Raw genomic sequence first — 21014 nt, forward strand, 5'->3', positions numbered from 1 at the left:
CTGTTCAGATTTGGGGTTTTCTGAGAAAAGTGAATGCTCATCACATTAACTACCCATGTCCTTAAAAAAATCCCAAACAAAAAAAAGCCCCAAAGGCAACAATGTTCTAAGTGTCCAGATACCTTGGGGAGGGGGGTTGAATGTACTTCTCTGCACTTGTTTTCTTTGTAACCCAATTGCTGTTACAACATTTAAAAAAAAAAAAATGGTTTAATACAGTTTCTTCTGTCCTTAATGGCTTTGCAGAACCTAGGTCTTACACTCATACAGAGATAAACAATCTGTATCCAGCATCAATGTAACCTTCTTCTTTCTTTTTGTTGCTTTATACAAAGCTTTATACTTTCTTTTATGTTGCTTTCCTGAGCAACCATTTCCTGAAACCAAGAAGAAAACAAGTCCTAACCCAACACAAACTTGTTGCTTTGGCTTCTGAAAGGCCAAATAACAATTCCCCCATCAAACCAGGTGTTGCAGTGTTACTGCAGCGGAACCCCTGGGGATTCTGAGACAGCTGAACACAGGATTTTTGGTAGGTCTGTTTTTGGGGAAGTGTCAATTTTGGCTGGGCGCACGGATCCGCTCTCCGGGACACTCCTCGCTGTCACCGCTGTCACCGCGCCCGGAGCCGCCGGGTAAGGAGCGGGTAACCAGTCGGATCCCCAAGCACCGGGCGGGTTCCGCCCGGCGCCGGCAGCAGAACTCGATGCGTTCCTTGCCCGGGTTTGTTCCGCGGGTTAAACGCGCAGAGCTCGGCGCGGCACAGCCCAGGCCCCGCCGCCGCCGCGGCCCTTCCCCGCAGCGCGGGTGTTTCCCCGAGGCCCCGCAGCCTCCTCCCCACGCGCGGATCCGCGCAGGGCCCGTGCCGGCGCCATTACCCGCAGCGGCCGCGCCGCCCGCCCGCGTCCGGGGCCGCCCCGGGGCCGCTCCGCCGCCGCCGCTCCGCGCTGGGCCCCGCCGGGCCGGGCCGGACGCGCCGCTCCGCCGCAGCCGCACGGCCCCGCCCCGCCGCCGGAAGTCACTCGCTGATTGGTTAGCCCCGGAGATGGGCGAGGCTTGCAGCCAATTAACAATGAGGGGCGGGCGTGAGGGCGCTGATAGAGGCGTCCGCCGGCCAATCAGAGCGCGGGCGGCGGCGCGCAGCGGACGGGGGCTCGGGCAGGCGGCTGCGGAGGGAGGCGTGACAGGCGGGGAGAGCAGCCAAAGGAAAGGCCGGACCGAAGTAACGACGGGACTTTTCCGCCAATGGCTGCGCGCTTCTGCGAAGGGGCGGAGGCAGAGGCGCGCCGCGGGTTGATGGGCAGGGCGAACCGGCCAATGGGCGCGCGGCGCGGCGGGGGCGTCGCCGGACGCTGGGCGGCGCGGCGGGGGCGGCTCTTCCGGCGCGGCGGGGCGGGGCGGGGGCGCTCGGTACGCGCGGGGCGGCGGGGCCGCCATGGCGGAAGACGAGAGCGACCAGGAGTCGGAGCGGCTCAGCGAGGAGCTGGAGGCGCTGGCGGCGCCGGGGCTCCCGGCCGGGCTGCCCGCTCTGCTCCGCAGCCAGTACTACTGCCGCCGCTTCTGCCAGGTGAGCGCGGGGGCCGCGGCGGGGGCAGCCGGGCCGGGCCCTCAGCGCTGCCGGGAGCGGGGCGCGGGGCGCGGCCCGGGGGACCGGGGGCCGGGCCGGGCCGGGCGGGCAGGGAGGCTGCCGGGGGAAGGAAAGGGAGGGGAAGGCGGCCCTGGGGAGGGCAGGGACAGCCGGGGACACGCGTGCCGGTGCTGGGGCAGAGCGGTGCCGGGGCTCGCCTGCGTGGCGGGGGAGGCGGAGAGGCAAAAAGGGCCCCGGGAACAGCTCTTGTCTCGCTGGCCGAGTAGGACCAGCGTGTTTCATGGTTTTTAGGCTTTCGTGCTTGTAAAGCAGCGTTTTCTTGATGCGGGCCCGCAATTCCCGTGCTTAGCCCTTTAGGTGTGCCGTGCAAAGGAACAAGCACCAACAGGTTGCTTTTCCTGGCTGTTTTCACCAGCAGCTACGGGTGGAACATTAGTTACCGCTGGTGTATTCCAGCCACGCCACTTGCTGCTTCCCAAAACACAGCCCAGAGGTCATTTCATATAGAATTGCTTCATTTTATCAACTTTTTGACTTATCTCTCCACTACGGTTGTCTTCTGCCATCTGTAGAAACGTGCTGCCATGTTGTCACTTTGTTCCTGTTTTATCGTTCAGTGACACATCCTGTTTGAAATTTTGTTTGCTGTTTTAGGTGTTTACAATAACTTTGGGGGGCATTCTGCTCACTAAGCCCGTAGGTTGCTTTTGGGGGCTGTTGATCCTTTCATATTTTTTTTTTCTGTTTCACGATCTGTCAAAAATCGCAGAGCCAGTCGAAGGAGAAGAGAATGTTTTTGGGAGTCTGGCATTTTCTACAACTGTAAGGAATGACAACCATATTTGATTATGTTGGTTGGTTAGAAAGACAGTTACTTCTGTTTAACTCTGAGGGTTTTATCTTGAATTTTCTCTCTGTTCTTACTGTATGTTGAATATATTATGTTGGGGAAGTACAGATGTGGTGATAGCTGCATGTACTAATAGCAATCCCAGGGAAAGGTATGAATTAGTAGGAAACAGAGGAGGACAAGAGCAGGGGAAGAATTTTTCTGTGAAATAGTTGTATCACAAGTATTTTATGTCTTATATATCCAGCATTGACTTCTCCTGCAGTTGGATTTTTTTTGTGTGTGTGTGGAGAGATTGCCAAACCCTCTCCCCTACTTTGAGTTGATGAACTCTCCAGAAAAGCAGCCAATGTTCTGAGTATGTAAAGGGCTCTGCTCCTTTTCTCTTAAAATTTCTTTTTAATGATACCTAGTTTAATTACTTCTGATGAGAGTAAGTTAATATATTAGTAGTTTGTCCCCAGGGTTTCTTTGTTTTCTGTAAATTTGGCCTGGTGTGAACAGCAGTCATGTGCTTGCTCAAGGTGTAATCAGTGTTTTGTTTAAGCATGCTTTGTAGTAATGGGATTTTCTACTGATTTAACTCTGCAAACCCAAGATCCTAAGGGGTGTGCTGGTGTGAAAAGTCACTAGCTGTTTGACATTTATGGATTGACAACAAATGAAGTTGTATGTGCTCCATGTGAGCCCATTTCTCCTCATGGGGTTGATGCTGTGTAATTATACATGTAATATATATTTGTACTCTGCTATCCAGATCTTCTGAAGGATGTATTTGGCTGCTGTGCAGACTGAGCCTTTCCTCCTCACTCCACTTTGCACTGATAACACAGTTTTGCTTATCTTCCTACTCATTTGGCCCTTCTGAATGTCCTAGTTTGCTTCCTGTGCTCCTGGTTTTGTGTCAGATGTGGAACTGCAGTTGTCGAAATAGTTGCTTAGTGATGGTGCAGTGAGTTTGCACTCCCTGGAAGAAACATTGTTATTTTCAGAATAACAACCTATCAGAATACAAGGCTGTGCTTCAGACATGGTGTTGAAGCTTGCTGTCACCTGAAAATAATATTGCTTAAATAGCTTGTAGTTAAACTGATGAAGTCTGTGAGCATCTCTCAGTAAGAACTACAGGAGAAATTATGCACCTTGTAAATAAAGCCTTTTTTAGTCTGCAGATCTGTTTTCTGTACACAGAAAATCCTACTGATCTTTAAGAGAGTGACTTACAGCTTCAAATGCATTGTTGTGTATTCACCTTTGAATGGTGTTAGAAAGGTAAAAAACCTGCTGTAAACAGCCAGATTCACTTCTCTTGAGGCCTGGAGTATTCTAGATCAACTTCACTTTTGGAGTGATTAAGCACCAGTTAAAAAAGGTGAGATGTCTGGACTATGAGAGCATTTTCCATAAATTTATGGTTAATCACAATTTAATGATACAAGATGCAGTTGGAATGTGGCATCCTGAAGCCCATTTGTAGTTTTGTGATCTGTGTCTTGTAGGTGTTCATGGTCATAGAGAGTTGTTACAGCTTGAATCTTTCAAGGCAAAATGGAATAAAATGTTTTCTTGGAATGTTATGAGATTGATGACACGGGCAAAGCAAAAATCAAGCTTTCTGTGGCAGGAAGGGAAAAAAAACCAGTTGGAAGATGAGTCAAGTGCCCAATGTGTCAGCTGTTTCTATGTTACTTTCTACAATTTGCTGATGTGGCTTTTATTCTCATTTGTGGAGTTCCAAGCTTTGGCAGGCAAAGGAAAAATGCATCTGTAACTACTTTGTAAGTCAAAGACATTTGAAAGGTGGTACCTAGAAGAAACTCCCTCAGCCTAAACATTTTGTTTGTGTTTGTATGCAGCATTTGAAATTCTTTCATGAGGTTTCTCAGGAACCATAACCATGAGAGGTTCCTGTGAGACTGAAATACAAATGGTGAAGAGCTGTGAAAACAGCATAGATGGTGACTTTTTTGATTTGGGGGTTAAGGGGAATATTTTTGTAATTAGAAGGATGAATTTCCAATTTTACTTGGCCTAAAAACAAACTTTAATGGTGAGCTGCAAAAATGGATGTAGCTTCCTTCATTGCACTGGAATAGGGTACAGTTTTATTAACAAGAAAAAGAAACTAATTTTTTTTTTCAGGATATTTTCCTCATAACATGAAATACTATCAAAATATTACAAATTGCTTCCAGCATTTCTGTAATTGTCCTCAGGGCTGCATAACTGTAGTAGATGTTATTTTGTTGTTGGTACTGACTGGAATAAGCACCAGGTGAGTTCATCTCAAGTAACAAGGTGATGCTGTGAGGGATAAACACTCCTGGATCTGTTCTTCCTGTGGCATCAGCTTACAACCTTCCAGGATTCTCCTGAAAGAATGCCTTTGCCTCCATTCATTGGTGGAAAAACAATTCTTATAAAAAAAAAGTTAAGTAGTAAAATATAGTAACACACCAGAGAAGATAGTGTTTCCTGGATTTATTTTAGCAGGCAAAAAAAAGCAGGGAGGGGTGTGTGACTCAGCTGTGGTTTGTCTTGCTTTGTGGTGATGGAAGTAAAAAAAGATATAACTTCAGATGTTTGTTCTGACTTTGGGTTTAATACAGTTTCACACTTTTTGTGCCTATATTTGCAAATATTTGCTTTTGTCTCTTACTCTGGACTTCAATCAATATTGGTTAAGCTGTCTTTATATTAAAAAAACAAACAAACCAACAAAACCAAAACAACTGCAAAGAAAACCTCCCCAAACCTTTAGGTTGTGCCAGACTTTTATTCTATCAAATTTTGGACCTTTGGGATCCATATTTGATCTACAATACAACATTTTAAGCCTCAACTACACAAGACTTGCTGACATGAATACTAGTAGTGAAAAGTGGTTTCTTCAGCATCCTTGAAGCTTATTTCTCTGAAGAGGCAGAATCTGTAATTTTTCACCATCTATTTGCTCATTTAATAATTTGTGGGGATTTTCTACCTTCCTGAACAAATATGCTTTGTTAATGGCTGAAATTTTAAGGATACTGTTTAAGTCACATTTTTAATTTTTCGTGTTTTTGAATGTTGATGCTGCTTATTGCATGAAAACTTGCAAAAGACCCATCATACATTCCAGTAACTAAAATTTTAAAGACTACCACAACTACTTGAAACTATTTAAATTCAAAAATTAACCTGTCATGGTGGTTTATTTTACATGTGGGACTGGTGGAAAGCAACTTATTGGTAGTTTAGTATTGTGCTGCTTGAGATTCAAGGAAATTTACATTTAAAAGGAAATACTTATGAAATAGATGTGGCAAAACAACATGTTGTTTTCTGCCAAGGTGAGTTTCCAGTTGTGGTGAGGATTTGCCTGTGTGTGCAGCAGTTCTTGTGTTAGTTGGTGTCACTCCTTCCTCTGACATTTGATGGGAAAACTGCACAACTTTGATCATGCAAAAATCATTTAATATAAATAAAAAAAAAATAAAGTTTTTCATGCAAAACTGGGCAGTGGTGGGTGAAGTGCACTTGGCTCCTGAGTCAGGTCATGAGCATTGACAATAGCAGTTGTTTTGCAGCCTCTTTATCTGAAGATTGATTCCTCCAGGCTTCCAACCTTCAGTGCTCTTGTCCTTAGCATCATAAAATCTTTTCTTATTCACATACGCAGGGTGGTTCTCATCAGTTATTGTGCCTGCTGTCCTTTTAGCTTTATCTCAGGAAATCATCTCCCTGTTTTACAAGTGGGATTAAAGAGCTACTGTTTTCCAAAAGAAACATTTGTGCAAGACATTGTAGCCTTTTCTTGGTCCTTGTAACATCTTTTTACTTCTCTGAAACATCACTCTTTGACACTTTCAAACCTCTTGATATTGCTACTTCTTTAGGTTTTTATGCCTTCTCATTAAGGATAGCTTTTGTATGAAAATTAACTCATCATTTTTCCTTGGAAAAATATAACAGAATTCTAACTTAGAAAGGAGTTGTAGGTTTATACCTAAAGGAAGGATCTCCATTGAGTGATGCTTCTGTTTGCTAGCTTGGCTACATGGGCTTGTTCAAGTTAGAGAAGTCACACACTAGTGCAGGAGGTGATGGAAAAATCTAAAACTTATGTCCTTTTGTTTAGATGAGGACAACAAGTAATTGTGCTTCTTCCCTGATACACCTCATAAATTGTATTGAACTGGTTACCAGTGATGTGAATGTGAACTTTCATATGTGAGCAAAACAATTCCTTTCATTAGCTGACTTTCATTGGGGGGGGGAGAGGTGCTAATCAATTGATGAGAAGGAATATTTCTACTTTTCAGTATATGTATTTCTCTCTCAGCCATAAATCATACATAGGAGCACTTAGTACAGTGCTCCAATCAGCCTAAACTGCTTTTTTAGAATTAATGTGTAGTTTTCACTTTTGTGCAAGTGACAGACTATAAACTGTATAAACTACATGACTTTTTGGTTTGCTAAATGTAATGGGCATATGGTACCCAATTTTGGGAATTGTTCTTGCCTCAGGCAGGCTGAGGAGATGGATGAGATTTTGGTGATTAAGAGTAGGGGGAAAGCATTTAGCTTTAAGGGTAGAAACTTGTTTCATAGGATGTGTCATGCTGTTGCTGGGGTGATGTATTTTTTTTTTTGCCAGAAGTGTGATTATGTTTGCTTACTCCTTATGTAATATTCACATATGAATTGCAGTAAACCCATTGCTTAACATATTTTAGTATAAAGTAATTTTAAACTTTTACATGTAAAGTAATATTTCATATTACCCTAAAATCCTACTCTCTATTGGGATAGTAAAATCCTTATTTGTAAGGACATGGTTGGCTTGTTTGTATTTGGAAACAAAATAAAATGTTCTGCATCCACTGAACAGGTTCAAAAGACAGTTACAAAGCTGTGCTTATTTCTTGTGATGTTTCTAGGAAGAGCAAATGTGGTATTACTCAAGTTTTAGAGCTGAACTTTGGTATCTGAGCTGCTCTGGTATTTCTGCTGATCAGGCAACTGTGGTGGGATGTTGCTTTTAATTATGGATTTTAATTTTCAGGAAACTTTGGTTTTTCTAAGCTTGCCCTTTTTGGGTTTGTCCTGTCATGTGACAACCCTTACTCATGTTTATTATAATGAATGACAACAATTATATTTGCCAATAATCTTTCCATGTCTACAAACTAGAAAAACTCAGAAAATTATCGTGATTTTAATCCTGTGATTACTTTAATGTTAAATCTCATAAGAAACTATAGGAATAGCTTTGTTTGAAATCCTAGTAATGGTAGAATTTGTAGTTTGGTTTTTTGGGTGGGTTTTTTTTTTGGTTTTTTTTTGGTGGTTTTTTTGTTTTTTTTTTAGGTTGTTGTTGTATGGAGGAATAGGAAAAGCTGTAGCAGCTTCCAGGCTAACACTGCATAAAACATTTGGGGTTTGTGTCCTGTGTATTTGCAAATCTAATTATTTGCAATGCTGTTTCCCTTAAGTCTTAGAAATACAGCCAAATAACTTTATATGTGTGTATTTAATTGCTTAAAATATGTGTATAATTAATCAGTTAAAACATAATACTCCAAGAAAATCTATTGTTTCACTAATTCAGATTTTGAATTGCTGCCTTGTTATTTTTGGGGTTAACTGCCTTAGCTGCATGCTCAGAAATTTTTTCTAAATCTGGTCTTGATTTTATTTTAATGATACATATCCGAGTTTTGAGTTTTCCTGTGAGTTAATAAAACCTATTAAAGTGTGTGAAGTGTGGTTTGGAATTTATTTTAATCTTAGTTTAACTTTTTGTCCCCACACTCTAACACCCCCATCTTTTCCTGATTGTTGCAGGTCTTATGAGAATTGGCCCGTTAGACTTTTCTTTTCCTGTGACTGATGAATTAATGGTTTCAGGTTATCTCCATTCAAGAAAAAGTGCTATTCCTATTTTTCCTGAGCAGTTGGGGATGGGGGGCACCATTGCTGTGAATCCTTTTTGGTACATTTGAGTTGCAGACCAGCTGCCAGGCCAAGGTGATGTTGCTGTTGTGTTCCTTTCTCTGCTGCTCTGGTGTTTATGTGGCAGAGGGACTGGTGCAAACTGGGACTGATGGCTTTTTTTAGGGAGAGGATCTTCCCTCCCATTAATTCCTAACTGAGCTTACATTGGCTTCACATGAGTGCTGGAGATGCAGTGAGGGTTGTACAGGACACAAAATGTTGTTTTATTGCTTGAAATAATTTATGGGCATATCTATACTGTGTCCTTCAGGTGCAAGCTTTATGAAATATCCTGGTGGGAAGTGATGCTTTATTTCCACTTTGTTTGACCTTTTGGAGGCTCACACCTCTAAAGGATGTTTTTTCTTTCTGTCTACTTTGTTTTTCTAAGGCTTTTGTGGTTTTCTCTAAAAGGGGCTTGGCTAAAACTATTTTAGGGAACTCTTAATAGATCTGTGAGGCAGGACTATCTTATAAAATGTTTGGTCTTCTTAAGAGGAAGAGTACTTATCTACGAGTCTGCTAATTCATCTTCAGTTGACCTAGATCTTTGCTGCATTAAGCTAACAGTTTTTTAAACAAATTATTAAAATAAATTTGGAAAACTTAGAATCTGCACACAAAGTATTAATCCATCTCAGCTTCTGCTGCCTTAGATCTATCCTATGTCTAAATAAAGCCAAACTTACTCATTTGATCAGATAAGGAAGAGTGACTGGAATGTTTGTGACTCTCTGCTGACATAAAGGCTGGAAGAGTGCAGGTTACTCTTTCCCCTCTTGGAAAGTTTTTAGACTAGAATATCTGGATGTTGTTACAGACCAGAAAACGGTCAGATATTTAGTTTACAAACTCTGCTCCTGAGGGCAGAGGGGAGCTGCAGCAGGCACAATGTTAACTACTTGCCCTTTCTGAGCCAGGAGAGTGTGCTGGGTAATGAGCTGTTTGATGTTTTGCCCAGGTTGTTGAGGACTATGCTGGAAGGTGGCAGGTCCCCCTGCCCCAGCTGCAGGTGCTGCAGACGGCGCTGTGCTGCTTCACGTCCGCCTGCGTCTCCTTCCCGGCCGAGTGCGAGCACGTCCAATACGTACTGAGTAGCCTTGCTTTGTGAGTACCTCTTCATTTTCACCATTCCTCCCTTGCCAGCAGCACAGCTAAAGGGCTTCAGCTCCTCAGAGCTCCCAAAAGGGGTTTTACAGGTGCTGTAGCTACACACAACAAAGAATTGCTAACTAGAATTTAGTTTCGGTTTTTTTTTTTCGTCCAAGTTGGCTATGGCAGTGTTTTGTCATAAGGGATGTCTGGCAAAATGAATAATCTAAGAAATAAGTGATCATCATAACCTTATTCTGGAGTATTTGAAGACTGACCTTTGCCAGTAGATCATTTGAAATCCTTTATCTCAAATTTTTACTTTTGTACTTCTAATGATGTTATAAGCCAAGTACTTCTCAAGATAAATTTCTTAAGAAAGAAGTCAATTACTTGAAAATTGAATGGATTTTGATGTTTGAGTCATGAAAATGCTTATGGGAATTACTTGTCATGCAGTTAACTGACCCAAAGTCACATTCAGCATCAAGAGTTGCAGGACATGTGTCATAAATTTTGCTCTAATTTCATTTTTTTTGATGCATTGAGCATTTTCCCACATGAAGACTGGAAGTATCAGGATAATAAGGACATGAGGAAAAATAAATGCTGTCTTTAAACATTGGTGAAGCTTCACATTTCCTGTTTCATGTGTGTGAAACTGTTTGACAGAGGACTATTTATGGCATCATAAGACCACAATTTTCAAAGTTACATCAAAATATAGTGACATCTGTTGCTGTGGGTTTTTTCACTAGTTTTAAGGAGAAAAAGCCTTAAAGTTCAAACCATGTTGATATGTACTTTTAAATAGCAAAGCTTTGGAGATGAAAAGGTTTAAATTCAGGTATTTTTTTGGATGGACACATTCTAATAATTGAGAAGCAAATTGGTCACTGAGTTCCTGTCACCCTTGTCTGATTGGATTTTTGAGACTGGGTCTAGTCCATGAGATTTGCTTCCATTCTAGGATGTTAGATTATTTATTCTTCTGCCTGGCTGGCACAGTTTTGCATGTGATGTGATATAAAGGGATCCCAGGGCTTAGTAGCTGCAGTTACCTGGGCAACCTTGCTCAAATCTCTTTTGAAAATTCAGAGTATATTAGGTTTTAGTTCTTGGAGAGCAAAACTCTGCCTGACTGTATTGTCATCCTTGAGTAAGATTTCCTTGGTAACCAGACAATAAATAGGAGTAACTGGTTTATTTCCTATACTTAATAACTTGGCTATTTGTATCAAATGAAGCAGCATCTGCATTAATGTCAGGGGGTTTTATAATGGTGCTACACTGGTGTTTTAAGGCAATGTTTTGATGCCACAGCAGTGTTGTGATCAATCTAGATGGATATAAATGTCAATATGCAGTGCTGCAGACAGTTTTGAGATAAACAAAGTTGGAACTGACTGTAATCATTTTAACTGGAGATGGCTGATAGGGAAATTAAAATATTTTGATGATTTCCTTTATTAGACCATGAGCAGGTGCATTGATAAAGCAGAAAACCATAGTTTACACTTGTTCACTATTGATTTCCAGATTTTTTTTTTTCAAGATTCTCCTCTTTTTAAATCAGTCAAAGCAAATTTAAATGCAAGCATATATCACTTGCTCTAACTAGTTTTGTCTTATTATTTAAGTTCCAGTTTGGTTGCTTGCCATATCATGACATGACTCATGGCTGACCTTTCCTGAGAGTCAAGTATGCTGCAAAATTTTGTTTAACATGAAATGAGATAATGTTTTTTCAGAACCAAGTACTTATTTGGGTAGGGATTGTTTTTTCATTGCATATTTGAATTGAGATTCAAAGACCTAGCTTTGAGAGAAATTCTGTCACTGAATATAATAAATTTGCATCTGTTTCTCTAAGCCTGTTTTTGGCATAGTTAATCATCGATTAGGAAAAAAAAAAACTTTAGCATAACTATTGGAAATCTAATTTTATGGTACTTTTCCATTATTCCTACAAGAAAACTTAATTTTGTCTGTAAGTATTAAAACTTTTTTCATGCACAGTATTTCTGAAAATGTTACTGAGGAGAAAAAATGCCTTTATTTTGCACAGTATTTTCTGAAGTCCTGCCTGTCCCTCTGAGAGTTTCTCAGTTCTTCTCTGCTGCTCTTGACTTTCTCAATCAGCAATTGCAGCTCATTAGTGCAGTGCCTGCCTGGTACTTTTTCCAAGTAGAAATGAAATTTCTCACAATCTTCAGGCACAACAGTAACAGTTGCACTGCAGATCCACGAGCTCCAACTGCCAAGTTTTTGATTGAATTGACTCAACTGCATTATCTGGAGAGACTTTCATAAACAAAAATCTGAATTGAAAGGAGATCTGGAAAGCTGCTTTTTACCAACCTCTTATTCTACAACAGGATTTAAAAGAAATAAAATGCTAGACCAGTATTTTAAGATAAAAGCCATGGAGCCACAAATCAGTTTGAATCTAAGCAGCTGTTGAATATTCTTCAGCCATTTCTGCCACCTCTTCTTGGGGTTGTTGTTCTTCAAGTTGTATGAATTTGAGTGCCACACAGAAGGTGAATGTAGTTTTGTTTGTGTATTTGCACAGTATTTGCACAAAAGCTGTCCCTTTCTAAATAATCTTCAAAAGCTTCTTTTGAAAAGATAAATTAATTAGTACCTTTAAATCAACATCTTTATAGGGAGACTTCAGTTATGGCAAGACAGGCTGAAATGAAATAAAGTGTCTTTTTAGAAAGTGCCTGAAAATATGAATTGTTTGTCACCAAAAACCTTTGAGTGACTCCACATGGGCACAAGTTTAGATTTCACAGAATTCCTAATTTTGGTTTGAGTGCTGTGAAAAGTAAGAGCCTTACAATAATTTCATTTTTTGAAGTGTTTTTAATTTGACTTGTCACTACTTCTGTTTTTTAGGAGTTTCTTTGAATTGCTGCTGTTCTTTGGAAAGGATGAGTTCTATGAAGATCCTTTGAAAGATATTTTAGGTTCAATCCAGGTAGTGTTGCCTACTTTCATATAAACTTTTAGTATTATTTTAGTAGATGTAAAGACAGTTTTGTTGATTATATGACCTGGAGGAAACATGCCACTCTAGTGAAAGAAACTCTGCTTGTTTATGTCTATTTTGAGCTTCATGTCATTCAGTTCATGTCATGAGATCTCATGTTTCCTCTCTGGTTTTAAACAGTAAATTTGGAATTGAAGCTTTGTCTCAATAAAGTCTTCAAGTCAGCATAAACATGGATGGTTTAAATTGTTCTATTCTTGGGTAGATTGGTACAGAGTTTTTCTATGTCTATGTACAACTTCATAAGATAATGACCCTGGATTAAAAATTTGTTTTGGCAGGTAAACATGGGGTTTGTTTGTTTGGGGTTTTTTTTAATACCTGAAAGAATTTTTAGGGTTATGCCACCATGACTGGAAACTTTGCTGGGAAAGAAAGGATGAAAAAGAGGAAAACCAGGGTTGTGTCTATTCCTACTGCTCGTGCATTTTGAGAAAAAGCTCTTTCTTTGCTATTTTTATGTTGATACCTATCTGTTACTGCTTCTACAAATGAGTGAGCCAGCACTGTTTCTGCATCAGTTGTGTAATCAAACTGGCAGTGAAAAACAGGTAATTGTATGTGGATGGAAGCCATTCTTTTGCTGCATTTTTTTCTTTCAATATTAGACAACTTCTTCATTACTAAAATTTTCTGTTGATTAATGGTGTTGTTGACACTTTAACAGCAAATGGATGTGGGGATGAGAGGGAACTTGACATGTGAAAATCATGGCTGACTAAAGCATTCCATGATATTACAGGCAAACATAATTTTTGCAGTGTAGAAATCTCGAGAAAAATGGTTGCTTGAGGGCTGGTGACTCATGGCTTAATTCAATTTTTTCCTCAGAAATCACAAATCCAACTCAACATGTCTAAATCTGTGCAGGTTGCCATGAAGTGAAGACTTATCTCAATGTGTGCCAGTAATATCTCCAATCCAAGTTGGTTTTGCATTATTATACAAATGGAAGGCTCTTTCTGAGGGCTGTAGAAACCATGAATTTGACCTTCAACAGTTCTGTATTGCTGTTTTTAGAAAATATGAGTTGTTGCTTTAGGGCTTTCTGTATGGTCAATGAAAGACTTTGTAGCTCAAATTACTGAGGAAATACTCAGCCATGCATGAGTTTCTTGGTTTGTATCTTTGGGATAGCCTGACTATTTTTAGACAGCATCTTTTAATTCTTTCTAATTGTTTCTTTTTTTACACTTAGGAATGTCAGAACCTTCTGAATAAATACAGGAACCTGAACCTGGAACTAGTGACTAGAATCATTCGAGATGGTGGACCATGGGAGGATCCAGTATTACAAGCAATTCTTAAAGCAAAACCTGTGTCACAGGAACTAGGTACTTCATTTATCACAGTAATTTTCTAGAGTACTGAAAAATATGTTCAAGTATGCTTTTTAAAAATATATGGGGTCAGGTGTTATCAGCTGGCATTGCACAGTGTTCTAGCTATTTTTCTGTAGTAAAATGTGCTGGTCCCTTTTTTGTTTGAAAGAAAGCTGAATTTCTTTGGTCATTTAAGTCTGCTTTTATCATGTAGAGATCAGATTGGTCAGACACAGGCAGCTATGCAGTAGTTCATAAAATTCATACAGTGGATTTTCCAAATATAAGTGTACACTTAAAGCACAGAGACCAACTTGACTTCCATTAGACTCCTGAAATAACATGACTGGAGAGGATCTGATGTGTATTTGTCTCCTGGCACTCTGACTCATTTAATTTTCCTCTTCAGTTGTAAATACTTGGTCTTGTGGCTTTACTTGGTTCTATTTCCAATGATGCCTTTGGCTACATGTGACAGCTGCTTTCTGTTTATGGATATGTAATTCCTGGAGCTGGGAAAGGTGCAGTGCATGGGAACAAAATCACTGGAATGTTAATGAAAGTTCCAAAGAAAAATACCCCAGCTACAGTGAAGTCTTTACTAGCATGTTAAACAACAGTGTTCACAGGGGAGCTCTTAAAAATTGTTTTAATTTGATAGTGATGGGAAAATGCCAGTTCTTCTGTAGTTGTTTTGGTGTAGTGCCTGATACAAACTCACACTGTGTTTGTGACAGTGTATTCATTGAGAGACAGGAGGAGCACAGAACAAGGGTTTTGGTAGCAAATTCACCTCATTATGCCTTTGCTGTTCTGTCTCTTTGTGAAGTAACTTCTTGAGCAACAGATTTACCCATGGTTTTTATTAGATATCTCAAAGTTCTGGTCAAATACCTACAGAAACAAAATGAAAACCAAGATGAACCTTGTTTTGTTCTGCAGAACACAATGTTCTGCATTGTGTGATTTTGGTGATTATGATGTGGAATTAGGTCTCCATCTCTCCAGTAAAGAATTAGTTTAGTCCTTTGCTGTAATGATTCTCTTGGTCATCATGAATCCTCTCTATGATGGGCAACAGTTTGAAGATGTTTGTTTTTAACCTGGCAAACAGGAATGAGATCTGTTGTCTCTAGGTGAGCACTTTGTTCTCTTTTATTTCAGGCTGTACCTCCTTCCCCTCTGCTGAGAGATTTTATCTTTATTTTCTGCTATCCCCACACACACCCTTGACAAATCTCATCTACAAGCATTTTATATTAGACAATTATGTTTTGAAAGCTTGTTCTTTCTTCCTCTCACTTCCTCTGAAGTTTGATTCTTGTGAAGTCTTGCACAAAGCAAACATCCTGTGCTGTTTTATAGGATAGGAGTGTTTAGAGTGTTTTTTGAAATTTGGCCATGTAGTTCCCTCAGGAGTTATTTTAAATAGGAAAACCTGCCTATTATTGCTGAATCACCAACCATTCCTTGCAAAAAACAGTTTGTGTAAATTACATAATCCTGTTCTGGATTCATTAACTCCATAGAGAAGCTTAGGCCAAGACAAACCTCTCTGTGTCTGTCTTTACATGAGTTGTAGTAAACTTTGAGATGTCACAATCTGTTTGGAGATGGCTGGAAACAAAGCAGTCATTGAGTTGAAAGAAAAATAGTAGGGTTGGAACACAGGAACAATGAACTTGTGATGGACTAGGGAGAATAAGGTGAGCATCCAGAAGAGAACAACACAGGTGCAGTCAGATGGAGTTTCTGAGGTGCTGGTTGATGGCTCTTGCTCTAAAGCAAAGCATCACTACCTGGGTTAGAATAAATGTTGTTTCTTAGTGTATCACAGGCTTGGCCAAAGGCTGCTGGAGCTCCAGTTGTCTTTGGCTTGGGGGGATTAGAAGAGCTCTGTGTGCTGCCCTGGGACAAGAGGACATGCAGGACAGAGAGGGAGCACTGCCCTGCCAGCAGCATCAGTGAAACTGAAAACAGGAGGCTGTAGGAACCCCCATCCTTGTGACTCCTGCTGGCAGTGGTGTAGGGTATGGGGATGGGAGAGATCAGAGACTCATTTCTGCAGCAGAAGCACCTGAGAGTTTCCCACCCCAAGTGGGGAGTGAGCTGTGCTGTGCAGTTCTCCCTCCTTTAATGGAAAAGGATGTTACAGCCACTTGTTAGATGGGCAGCATTTCTTTACCATTAGCACTTACCAAAGCTGAGTATTTCCAGACTTATTTTTCAGTAATCTGTTGGGTAATGCTTGCATGCAAACAGAGGATGTGGTTTATTATCCTAAGGGTGGTAATTCAGAAAAGGAGAGGCCTTTACTTGGCTCTAAGGACTTTTCTATATAATGACTTCTCTTGCACTTCATCACCACCATTAGACACTGATTTTCTTTTTAGTCCTCTTGTTTTCTGAGCTTGTTCTCAAAAGTGCTAATGGGATGATTTTTTTCTTACAGTGCATCTGTTAACAAATCAAGTTGAAACCTGACACCTTGAATAATACTGCTTAAATGTTCATTAGCATGGAACACTGCTAGCTTGCATAAAAATGAAGTTGCTAGAGGAATCTTGGGTTTGAGTGTAAGGAATTATTTCAATCCTTCAAAAAAAATCTTTAACTGAAAGCTTATTGTATAAGTAATTATTCTTTTTGGGGGAAAAATTAGTTGTTCAGATTGTGGTTTTAGTAACCATTTCACTTTAACTTGCTTGTAATTAATACAGATTTCTTCTAATAGATGAACTTTCACCCTTCACTGACTTTAAATTGACAATCTCATTCTTTCTTTCTTTGTTTCTTTAAAACATGAAACACTCAAGTACTACAGTTGTAGCCTTGAGTGATATTTTAACTTTTAATCCAAAGAGATACTACAATCTGCATAATCTTTTACACTAAAGATGCAAAGCATGTCTTCCAGGTATTTCTGAATCTCCAGTTTCTTCAATGTTGAGTATTTTCAGTATCTCACTTGTTAAGATTCTTTCAGAGCTGGAAAGCAGATTTCCAAAAATTAGGAGGCAGAATTTAAAAGTATTTAGACAGGAATTGTGCCCAGTGGCATTTTCAGAGGAAGATACGTTTCCTAAGCAAGCAAAATCAAGGCATTTAAAGCTTCTTAAGGCAATAGCATTTGAATTGTAGTGAACTTTTTTCACCACTTTGAGGTCTTCCATTTTAATGGATAATGAGTATCTTCAGATGTTTTAAAATATTTGTAATTATAGCTTTGGAAGTGATGTCAGTCCTGTACTTCTGACAGTGACATGGATTCTGCTGCTGAGAAGGGAGGGAATTTTCTTTCTTTCAAATGCTCACATCTGCTTCTATATAATATAAATTTTACCAATCCTTTGCAGCACCTTGTGTTAACTTATTAGAAACAAAATACTGAATTAGATTACTGGTTTAAGGGAAATAACAATTTCTATTTCCAAGCAGAAGGACAGATTTCTTATGGTATTTAATTTAATATTTGGTAGACTTTTTTTAGCAAAGCCTTTATATTTTCTTGATATTATTTGTTATTAAAAACAACATTACATTTAGATATATTTGTTGTTTGGACTTCATATTCTAATTGCCTTTAAATCTTTCTTTTCTGTGCAGTTAACAAATACTTAAGCTCTGAAAATCCACTGTTCTTTGAACTCCGTGCCAGATACCTTATTGCCTGTGAACGCATCCCTGAGGCAATGGCTCTTATCAAATCTTGCATAAATCATCCAGATATCAGTAAAGATCTGTATTTCCATCAAGCTCTTTTCACCTGTCTTTATATGTCACCATTAGAAGATCAGCTATTCCAGGAGGTATTGTTTGTCAGTATACATTTCTTTTTTTTTTATTTTTTCTTTTTTTTTTAAATGAAGTGGTGCTTTATACGTGCTGTGTACAAGTTGTCAAGAGGAGCATGTGGAATTTTGATTTTGTGGAACCAAATGTCATAAAATCAGTGTTGCTAAACTCAGTGCTGGCTTAAGCTTGGAAAAGTTCACTGTCAAGTGCCTACAAATCTTGTTGACCTAAATGCAATTTTTTGGTCAAATATTCTTGTAGATATATTCCCTAAATATTTCTAACTTCAGTGTATTGACTATTAACTATTTTAGTAAAAGCATTTGAGCCTAATTGATGTTAATCATACATTATATAGTTTTGTTAAAGTTTTTTAATAAGCCCCAATATGTCAAATGACTCTTGAGCTGAATGTGGCCCTATTTTATCACTGATAGCATATAGTAGATAACAGTGCTTTTCTTAACCTTTGTTTTAAGAAGAAGCCACCAAACAGTGGCAAGAACAAGCAAGAAAGTGTTTTTTGTGTAGTATTTTAATTTCTCAGACAATTATTCTGATGGACATTACTCTAAGAAATATGACAGAGCATGAAATATCTCCAAAATCTTTACTTTGTACACAAAAGCCATTCCTAAGACATCCTGTGTTAATAGCAATTCCTGAAGTTTTTAGTAGAGCAGGGTCTGATTGGTTTTGATTTCATGTCAGCAAATTGATCTAAATCGATTTTATTTTAATTGTATAGCACTTGTTGAGGACTGATTGCAAGAGTGGAATTGAGATCATCTGCAACACTGAAAAAGAAGGGAAGACTACCTTAGCCTTACAGCTTTGTGAATCCTTCCTAGTCCCACAGCTCCAAAATGGGGACATGTATTGTATATGGTAAATATTTTATTTCTGGGGAAGCAGCTGAGCAGAAAACACATGCTTATTGCCAAAATGAAAATCACTTAACTTAAAACTACCAGATAAAACTGATTTTTAAATGTTCCTGGTGCTTCTGTTGTGCCTGTTTGCCCTTTTACACACAGTCATATGCAGGGTACCCTAACAGCTCATAACTATTATTTACTGTTTGAAAATAATAGGAAAGCAAGCCTTACCTAGAAATGTAGCATTTATTTTTAGCAAAATGCAGTCTGTAGGCTTTAGCCATGTAGATATTTGGCTCTGTAACTGTCACCAATGTGCCTAAAGAGAGAATGTATGGTGCTGGAAATGTGCTGTTATGTGGAAACTTGGATGTCATGAACATCTAGGTATCACCTAGATGGGATTCTCTAGAAAACACACATTCAATTGTCTTGATACCTAGACTTGTTTTTAGGGCTAAAAAGTGTTTTCTAGAGAGTTGTCAACAAATTTCATCATTCTAAGGGCTGAAAGATGGCCAAGGAATATAATCCCTCTGTTGAGCCTGTGTAACCTCTGTACCTAAAGGAACATTGCATTCCTTGATAAAATATGCTTTGTTTATGTAGTTAAAGCATAACATCCTAGCAAGGATTTGGTAGAGGTCAAATTATGAATCTAACTAATTTTGATGTTGAGTTCAGAAGCTACCTCAGTGTTCCCAGATTCCAGGAAATCAAAAGGCTTTGTTGCCTTGAGAAACTAATGAAAGTTAGGTATAATAATGTTTGCTTTGATATTATTTTTCCTTAACTATTGGACTGTTGGATGAGTAATTGCTCAATCAAAATTACTGGGATTATAATGACTTCCATTTATAGTACAATGTGTTGGCAATAGCTACTGGCATTTTTCATCCAGTCTGTCCAGGAAAAGATGGACAGGACTGTCCCCATAGGAAAGATGAAGTTCAACTAAACAGCTAGAGTTTGTGTGAGCTCAGTGGGAATTGAATCCATCTTTGCTGATTGCTGCCCAAAAGCTGCATCTCCTTGTTTCTTACTAGGAAATTACAAGTGTACCCTCCAGGGATTAATGCTTTCTGTTTGGGGGATTCAGTCTTGGAAGAAATGCATTTTTAATACTCTAATTAAAACTCCTTTTGCTGTAGTAACATGTTGACCTTGCTGTTATCCAGCTGATCATTGAGTTCTGCATCATTCATTTTTGAAATTGCTGTTCAAAGCTATTTGTTCTGGTAAAGCAGATGTCAAAGATGAAATTCCAGTAGAGGCTCCAGTACTGTTTGATGCTTGATTTTCAGGGAAATCATCTTGGCATCTCTCAGTATTTTAATTTATTCAGAATATAGCACTTAAGGATCTTTGGAAGAGAGTTCAGAGCAGTTATGTATGTGCAGCTAAAACAGATGCTTCATTCTTCACAGATGCTGAGCCTTAGTAATTGTGTTCCCAGCAAGAACTCTGTGTAATACTTAATAGATCATGGAAACTGCAGCAAAGCTTGTGAAGGCATGACTATACTGTAATCCAATTTTTTGAAGAAGTAGGAGCCAGGTTAAATTAACCTAGAGAGTCTATTTTTCCCCAGGGAAGATATTAATGTCTCCAGCACAGTATAAATCAGCTCACCTTGTTCAGGAATTGAGGGCCTTGCAGATCTGAGAGAGATCTAGCTGCTAACACTACAAGCAAAGATGAGGCAACAAAACAGATTAGAAAGCTGTAAATAGCAAATATGTGCTACAGTCTATAAGAAGTCTTTGAGCTAAAAACCATTAGCTGTCATCTTGGGGGATGATGAACTTTTAGCAGCTTGGTCACAAAACTCAAATTTTCACTGATATTAAGAATAAATTCTAGATTCAGATGAACAAATTATTTTTCTGAAATGAAATCAAGCAAGGTGTGCTTGGTCATACTAAAAATATTTTTGAGCAAGGTACTGCTAAGAAATCAATTTCCATTACTTTGTATCAAGGTGTTGTCTCTCCAGGAGGACACACAGTATTTTGATGGGGCAGGCATAGATGGCCTTCATTCTCTGACAGATGATTTTAAAGTGCTTTTTTGCCCATTTTCAGGTGATTCCTATGCAGTAAATTCAGTAAGTCAAAGAATTTTTATCACAGTTTGATCAGGCTTTTGGCAAATTGTGTTGCCTAGTTAAGAGGGTTTAAGAGCTAAGTTAGGGAGGGTTTAACCATCATTTCATGTTGCTGGTGGAGGCACTCAGTGATTTTGGTATTTTGTAAGTTTAAATTTAAATTGTCCCAACAAAGTCAGAAATGGACTTGAAAAGAAGAAGCTGTTGTATTGATATAGAAAAATAAACCTAAATTACTAAAATGCTGTTTCATGTCAGAGTCTAAGTAAATGGTGGGTAACCCCTTGTTCTTCATCCATGCAGCTCTTCCTTCTGCTTCCAGTTTCCTGCTCTCCTTTTTCA

The 21014-nt window shown here is 39.3% G+C and overlaps 1 protein-coding gene across 2 annotated transcripts in view; it reads left to right on the forward strand.

The window, feature by feature from the left end:
- The first annotated feature begins 1379 nt into the window (after positions 1-1379).
- Positions 1380-21014, forward strand: part of ZNF654 (zinc finger protein 654) — a 29193-nt gene continuing 9558 nt past the window's right edge. Inside the window, exons 1-6 of one of the 2 annotated variants that reach the window (XM_079321332.1) lie at positions 1380-1567; positions 9382-9527; positions 12417-12498; positions 13769-13904; positions 17499-17701; positions 18436-18575. In XM_079321332.1, the coding sequence (XP_079177458.1) occupies positions 1436-1567; positions 9382-9527; positions 12417-12498; positions 13769-13904; positions 17499-17701; positions 18436-18575 (839 nt within the window). In that variant the 5' untranslated portion in view covers positions 1380-1435. The remainder of the gene's footprint in view (positions 1568-9381; positions 9528-12416; positions 12499-13768; positions 13905-17498; positions 17702-18435; positions 18576-21014) is intronic. The other variant, XM_079321333.1, reaches the window with a different exon arrangement.

The sequence above is a fragment of the Erithacus rubecula genome (assembly GCF_903797595.1).
Source record: "Erithacus rubecula genome assembly, chromosome: 1".
NCBI lineage: Eukaryota > Metazoa > Chordata > Aves > Passeriformes > Muscicapidae > Erithacus > Erithacus rubecula.